Here is an 8,043-nt window from a genome sequence, read left to right on the forward strand (position 1 = left end):
AGATCGCAAAATCGGTGGAGAAGTTTTCTTACCCGAATTTACATCTTGTGTCGTGCGATTCGCTATCGTTAACCAGTCAGAGAAGTCTTGTCGAATCTCACTTCGTTTCCTGAAAATCTCCTCCGTCTCTTCTGGAGAGTAAAGCTTCTCCACCCATTGATCATCCGCCTCTTTCTCTTCATCAAGTTCCAGCTCTTTCACACCTAATACCTCATCCATTGATCTCATTTTGATGATCCTATTAGAAGATGATGGACCAAATTTCTTAGATTTCGGCTTCGATTTGGTTTTCCCGGCTGCCTTCACTCCTTTCGCCATAGCTCCGGTGCGACACCGAAGGAGAGAGAGAGAGAAAGAAAAACCTTCTTTCTCTCTGTTTGTTTAAACTAATGTAGTTTTTTTTTTCAATTCTTGCAGGATTACTAATTTGAAACTTGCATATGTACTCATCTAATTTTACTATGCTATAACTATATGAAAAGAAATCTCACTAACCTTTTAATGTTTCTGTATAAAATACGTGCAATGCACGGTATGTATATATGTATATGCACGTTATGTATATGCACGTTATGAAAAGAAATCTCACTAACCTTTTTAATGTTTCTGTAAAAGTTTCATGGATGAAATCAAACTGTATTACTTCACCAATTTCTGCAAGTGAAATAAACCTCAGATTTTTTTGTTTCAGGAGGATGAAATCATTCAAGAGTTGAAATTACAGTGTATTAATTCAACACTTTTTGTAAGTGTAATTGATATGAGAGTATGTTTCAGGAGGTATTTTTTATTATTTGAGAGTTTATAATGATGAGAGAAGAGATTTGATGAGATAATGTTTATCTATTTGTAATGTGTTACTGAATGCGAAAGGTTGTGTACCTGAAAGGTTGTGTATTTCTGAAAGGGTGCGAAATATTATTTACCAAATCCTGTTAAACCATACCAAATTCTGTTAAATACAAAATACTGTTTGATAGCCATTTATATAATAGATAACATATATATTTATACCATAGCCGGCAGCACGTGGGAATGTCAAACTTAGAAAAGTTCAATTTAATTATTATATATAATGTAATCATGTATATATTTATATATCATCGATCACCCTAGCGGACCATAACTATTGAGTCATAGGATCACAGTACAAAATTTATTAGACTATTGTAAATTAGGATATGGAAACACACTTTCGCTGATTTTCATATATATATATATATATATATATATTATTCTAATTTTTGAATTTAAGTGTGATAAAAAGAAATTATATATTATATATTTAATGTAATATTAAATATTATAGGTGAATTTTAAATTTAAGTTTCTTGCTAGTTTTTTTTTAAAAATAATTTGTTGCTAATTGACAATAAATTATATTTTATGTTTAATATGATATTATTCTAATAAGTGAGTTTGAGTTTAATTAAATCTTATTTAAGTCATAAAATGCATCATTTTATTATTTTTAAATAATTATCATTGTAAAATATCTTAAAAATATCTTATTTTAATTAGTTTAATTATTTATTATTTTTAAATAATTATTATTGTAAAATATCTCAAAAATATCATATTTTAATTTTTTATTTATTTATTTATTTTATTTAAGTTTAAGTGTTTACAAACTATGATTAAATATAAAAATATTCCATTAAAGTTAACATTAAAAAAATAAAAAATGTTAAAACAAAAAATTTCCATTTTCTACACAATTATTACGTAGAACAGATATATTATGGTAATACCAAATTACAATTATTTAATAATATATATACAAATTTTAATGAAATTTTACGTTATGATGAACAGCTAGATAGGCTTTTGACGCAATATAATTTCAGGTATTTAGAGGAAACTATAATTCATTACCACTATGGCCATAAATAATCCTACATATATATATATAGACGTATATATTGATGAACACAAAAGCTAATGCATGCAGATGCAGCCTTTGTAATCAAACTACAGGAGTAGAAGTATCTTAATTATGTATGCACCAATTTTCACCCCATGATCTCTAAGACTCTAACTATAATTTGAGAGTATTAATATACATAATATATATATATATTCCAATATTCTAGTCCAAGTATATAAATGCTTACTCTACTAAATAATTAAATGCTGAGTTACAGCATATCCATATCCTACATGTATGGACCTCACTCTATAAAATTAAAAAAGAAAAAAGAAACTTCCCACGGAGGCTATATATATAGAGAGAGAGACGACGGGTCAGAAATGATGCAGGCCTGGCAGCAAATAAAGTGATGGTGCGCGGTGTGCACGCACACGCGGGTTTGTTCTGACTACTGGCTTTTACACTTTACAGTTATATTTATAATAATAATAATAATAATATATACTTCAGGTATTATTACTACCACTATTCCAGATCTGAATTCTGAACCCATGGCCAACGAAAGAATGCCACTATACATCGTCCTTCACTGTCTCAGATCTTATGATCAGACTGAGAGAAGGAACCATGCATGTATACTTCGAACTCGTCGATCTTCATTTCAATAGGAATATACTTATACCAACTAATTTTCAACAAACATTTTATGCTTACAATAATAATAATATAGGGATATTATCTGCCATAATATTTAAATATTTTAAATTATTGTACCTTAATACTCAAATTTTTTCTTACGCTAATAATACATTAATTCTGGCAACAACATGGTACACAGGGAACTTATGCTAGGGCTCCCAAGCGGATTTAGGTTGTGCTTGGGCTCGTCTTGTGCTGTGCTAGAAAGGCACATAGGGATAGGGAACTTATGATGAGTTGTGCTGGGTGAATTCGTGGATGACGGCCAACCTGGGCTTGTGGGCGGCAGGAGATCACGAGGTGGCATTTACTAGGCTTGTGAATTGTAGGGGAACGGGGTTTGGGGATGCATGGAGATACACAAGTTGGACGGCGGCAGGGAATGTGTTAAATAGAGACATATCTGAATATTTTACTTTTAAACAAATCGGAATCGCTTGTGAATGCCTTTGTTCTTGATATTTTTTTGGGTTTTTGTTCTATGTTCTTTCTCATTTGGATGATAGATTTGTGATTTCTTTTAAATGTTTTCGAGTTTCAATTTTAATTTGGGATTTTGAATTTATAATTTTTGGTGAATTTTGATCTTAGATTATGAATTCCATTGTGGTGTTCTTCTTTGTGTTCTTCATATTTTTTTCTTTAAAATTTAGGTTTTTACTTTAATTAATATTTGATTTAAGTTTTAATAATTATTTTAAAGTTTTTTTAGGAGTTGTAAATAATTTTATAATATTTAAATAATTAACATGTCATAGATCAATTAAACACTGCCACGTGTGAGTCTGTATCAATTGTTAATTGTGGGTACCAACATCCACACCATTTTCTTAATAGACTGTATGATCTTTCCGTAAAAAAAAAAAGAAAAAAGAGAGAATCTAATTTTTATATGTTGTTTTTGCAAATTGTGGTTTTACTAATTTTTTTATAATGTTTATATCTTATATTGTATTTTAAAATCATATATATTTAGTATCCTAAATTATCTGATAAATAAAATTTTATCAATATGATCAAACTGTCATCAGTTATATGTATTAAGTAATTAAATTAGGATTTGTAACTTGTATAATTGAGAGCAGTTTAATTAAATTGGTAAAAAATTATTAATTAAATTTTAATTTAAGGTACCAAATATATACCATTTCAAGATATAAGGTATCACATAAGTATTATTTCAAGATATTAGGTTCTCTACCAAAAAAAAGAAAATTTAGTATTAAAGTATATAAACTTAATAAATTTGGGTATTATGACTATCAATATCTCATAGGATTCACATTTTATTTTATGCTCACTTTTATATGTTTTATTTCATATTTATTTTAATTATAGTAGCATGGCGTGGTTGTAAAATTATAGTATATAATTTGTGACATCAACTGGATAGTGTGCCTAACAAAACTTTTTTTTTTTTTTTGTATGCACGATAGTTACAATATTAAAAGCTCTATAATTATTACATTAATTTTGTGTACGATTACCTTAGAAAAAATTACCGAGTTGTACTCAAACTCCTTTTCTGTTATTAAAAAAGATAATCAATTTAATTATATTTATATATATGCTGCCTTATAACTGAAACCCTAAAAGCTAAGGACTACTACTACAGTTTTTCAGTTGGATATTTTCTATCGAATATCTTAACTAACACCGTTAGTAATTAACATCATAACATGGTTCACAAGAAAATCGATAACTGATATATGAAATACAGGTAGGAGTGGTTACTATTTATGTTTCTATCATTTTTTAATCATCATCATCATCATCATCATCTTATTCAACTAAATATCACACCATAAAGAAAATATATATGTACGTACAAATCTTTTTTGAGAGCTGTATTAGTTTCTCCTGCCTCGCTCATCCCTTTGCTCTGCTGGAAGCGAAAGGTATAGCTTCTATAGAACTAGCTTCGATCCCCTATTTTCTACAATATTCTCTTTCGAAAATATTTCCACTGGTTCTATTATATTTATATATATATGGATAATTAAGTATATCTATAATATTCTGAGAATATGTAATATAGCGATACTTATAGAAGCCTATATTCTACCAAACTGCTAGTGTTTTAAGGGGAGAGGGAGACGTCCTTAACCCCAATATTGTGTCTACTATATAAACTCAAAACCCTAACCAATTTCATGAATTTTTTCTGCCTAATTAATAATAATTAAACTACTAATGATTAATTAAGTTAGAGGGAGTACTAATAAATTAATCGTCTATATATATCTACTGAAATTAAAGATTATTCATCCATATATATGATGAATGGCTATGATTAAGAATCAAAATTATAATTTACTTATAAAGCTATTAATATATATCAGATATAATTAGGAGTAACAAAAAAGCAAAAACTTTACTGCGTCACATATTACTAATAATATCCCAATAACTCAATACAAAAACCTAGTAATAAATAATAAGACCAAAATAACATTTATCAATACATATATATGCGTCACATATATATTATATATATCCAAGATCCTACGCTGCATTAGAACTAACTGGTAGAGTACTATAAAGGGACTTAGATCATGAAATCATGATTAATGATCAGAAGTAACATAAGTACTACTTTGTTCCTCTAAGTATATTAATGTATGTGCAGTTATAAATATTATTGATCATGATTCATAATTACTTGAAGGGGTTGTTGGAGTAGTCTCGGTTAGTCTCCGGGAAAGGGTTCCACTCCCACAGTCGGTCAGAGAAGGCAGCTGGAAGGAAATTAGGCAGCGCATTAAGGGCAGCCGATGGCAGTAGTTGTGCCTGCGCAGCCTGTGGCGGCAGCTGCAATGGATGGCCGAATTGGTTGGTGGCAGGCTGCTGGTGAGGATTCTGCTCTTGTTGATGATAGTATTGCTGTTGTTGTAGCTGCTGCTGCTGGTAGTTTACTAATCTGTGAAGGTCGTCGATGGAATTGGCGGCCACAGCTGAGGAAGAAGAACCCGGGAAGAGTGTGGCGCAAGTAATTGGGACAACTGGGCAAGTACTGATTTGCTTCGGCTGCAGTAGATGCGATGATAGCATTGCCTGCGCTTCGTCCATTGATGAAGCTGCGGCCGCTGTCTGTTCGAGGGTAGCGCTCATTAGTGGAGTCATTAATGAACGGTAATTGGCTTTGCGTTTAGAGACTCCAAGAACATTTCCTCCAGCAACATCCGAACTGCTGCTTCCGTCGGTTTCGTTCATATTTTCTTGCTCAAATTGTTGAGGCAGTGCTGGTGTTGATAATGGCTGTCCCATGAAAGCTTGGATTTTTTCCATGGCGTTGGGGGGCTGCTGCTTTCTGTCCACTAAGTGGGCTGCTCTTGTCGAAGGCGACGCTCTAGATGGAAGAGAGCGAGGAAGAGAAGGGTGATCTTCCACACCGGGTCTCTTGTACACACGGCAAAGGGATATCTCTGCCTGCCGTTAGTAATGGAAGCAGGTTGTTAAGTATTTAATTAGAAACTAGTTTAGAAAGATCATATATTTATATATAAGGGAGATTATAATCTGTAAATTTCACTAGCTATATATATATATCTTGCTGCATGCCGAAGAAATTAACTGATAGAATTCGTTAAGGAAATACTGGGTAGTCTTGAATCTATGTATTCATACATGAATTGCAATGAATTTAAAGCAAAATAATTAACATTATACAAATGGTTAACTTGGATAAAAACAAGTTTATACAGTGGTCATGTTGGGTCTGGCTTCCTTAAGTATTCGATTCCTTTTAGCTAATTTTTGTATAATCTCGTGATGTACCCTCAACTAGCAATTCGTTCTAGTTTCTTTTGCTTTTCTTCTTAATGTGCTAATAGATGATATTTGTTGTGTGTATATATATCTATACATATAGATATAAATACGTATCTTATAGAATGTTTAATAAATCTTGAGAGACTCTTTTAACTACTTTATAACTAACCGTGAGAAAAAGTTGAAATTAACACTTCTATCTAGATCCCCGTATTGGGAATTTGTGAATTTAGGACTAGTGAAATTTGTAAGAACAACTAATTAAGAAAATAATTTAGTAATACATGTATACGTACTTACTTTTTTAAAAAAAAATTAACTAAATTATATTTTCAGAAAGTCTTCAATAATTAATTAGTAGAGAATTGTTAAATACACACAGTTAATTACTTACCTTCTGATATCTTTCAGTTTCATGTTGCGGCAAGCGATACTCATTCATAATCCAACTGGTTCGGATGCCTTTAGGAGCCTTCCCGGAGTAGAAAACTAGGGTTTTCTTCAACCCAATCGACCGAGAACTCTCGGTTCGGATCATTCGATCAGCTCCAGTTGCCTTCCAATAGCCGGAGGTGGTGACCCGGTTAGGCCGGTCGCCGTTTCGATATTTTCGGTCCCTTGGCACATAGAAGAACCATTCCTTCTCACCAATTGCAGCCAAAGCTAAAAAAAGATCGATGAATATGTCATATACATGAAAAATGTTGCCTCTAGTATTATTACAGTTAGATGATCATAGTTCACATGTATATATATATGGTTAATTGTTTCTTATATTTATAAAATTTGGATAAGAAAGGGTAGCTATAAATTAGTTGAGATAACCTAGTTTTTTATTTTTTTGGATTTTATTATGAAAAAAGATAATAATAATATACCTGGAAGCTCCCAAGGGTCATAGCGATAAAGATCTAAGAAAGTAATGAGCTCAACATTGAATCTCTTGCCCTCAACCTTACGGCGAAGGTAAAACTCAACAAGTTCTTCTTCGGTAGGGTGGAAGCGAAAGCCTGGCATAACGACGTCGTGTTCATGGTCATCATCATCATCGTTGGCCTTGTTGACGACGTTGTTGGAAGACTCATTCTCTTGACTCATATTATTACTAGCTGTAGTAGTACTACTTGAGGTGGCTGCAATTGCCATAAACCGGTCGTTGATAGAAAAAATAGCAAGTTAGAGAGGAAGAAGAAGATTGTGAACTTATATATATATATATATGTATGTATGTATATATGTATATATTTTGATGGTCAATTGGTTGAGTTTGGCATATAACCCTCTTAATTTATACCACTTGAGAAAAATAAAAATTAATGAAAAATATTGTGAGTAACATAAGTAGAATTGTACGGTTTATAAGATGTGGAGAGAAACAAGTGGGTAGGCAAGATAAAAGAGATGGGCGGGTTAATAAAATTAATGTACTTTGGACTAGCTAGTAAGAAAAAAGATGCCAGAAAAATAAATTTAGAAAAATAAAAGTTTGTGTGCATGTATTTTTAATTTTCTCAAGAGAGAGAGAGAGAGGAGGAAAATGGAGGTGGGGTGGGGGCATAGTTAATGGAAAGATCTACATAGCTTTCAGGCCCTACATGGGAAGAGGTATGCGCTAAGGTGTTTTTAAGATGAGAAAATGACGTTTCAAGAAGAGGACAGGGTGGCCACAGTGCTTTAGCGGTGCTCTTGGACCTTTCTTTTAA

The 8,043-nt window shown here is 31.8% G+C and overlaps 1 protein-coding gene across 1 annotated transcript; it reads right to left on the bottom strand.

Annotated features, from left to right (window-relative positions):
• Positions 1-4,924: 4,924 nt before the first annotated feature.
• LOC133801296 (NAC domain-containing protein 35) lies at positions 4,925-7,737 on the bottom strand. Its single transcript, XM_062239468.1, has 3 exons — positions 7,219-7,737; positions 6,735-7,003; positions 4,925-5,998 (listed from the first exon to the last, which is right to left on the bottom strand). Exons 1-3 carry the CDS (start codon positions 7,484-7,486, stop codon positions 5,228-5,230), a joined length of 1,308 nt encoding a protein of 435 aa, XP_062095452.1. The 5' UTR covers positions 7,487-7,737; the 3' UTR covers positions 4,925-5,227.
• Positions 7,738-8,043: the final 306 nt, after the last annotated feature.

This window comes from Humulus lupulus, chromosome 1, assembly GCF_963169125.1.
Source record: "Humulus lupulus chromosome 1, drHumLupu1.1, whole genome shotgun sequence".
Taxonomy (NCBI): domain Eukaryota; kingdom Viridiplantae; phylum Streptophyta; class Magnoliopsida; order Rosales; family Cannabaceae; genus Humulus; species Humulus lupulus.

Bases quoted from the DNA above. Each gene is read 5' to 3' on its own strand.
- LOC133801296 (XM_062239468.1), bottom strand. From the start codon at position 7,486: ATGGCAATTGCAGCCACCTCAAGTAGTACTACTACAGCTAGTAATAAT. The intron at 7,004-7,218 runs GTATATTATTAT...ATCTTTTTTTAG, and splicing joins TGACCCTTGGGAGCTTCCAG to CTTTGGCTGCAATTGGTGAG. The intron at 5,999-6,734 runs GTAAGTAATTAA...TACTAACGGCAG, and splicing joins AAACTGAAAGATATCAGAAG to GCAGAGATATCCCTTTGCCG.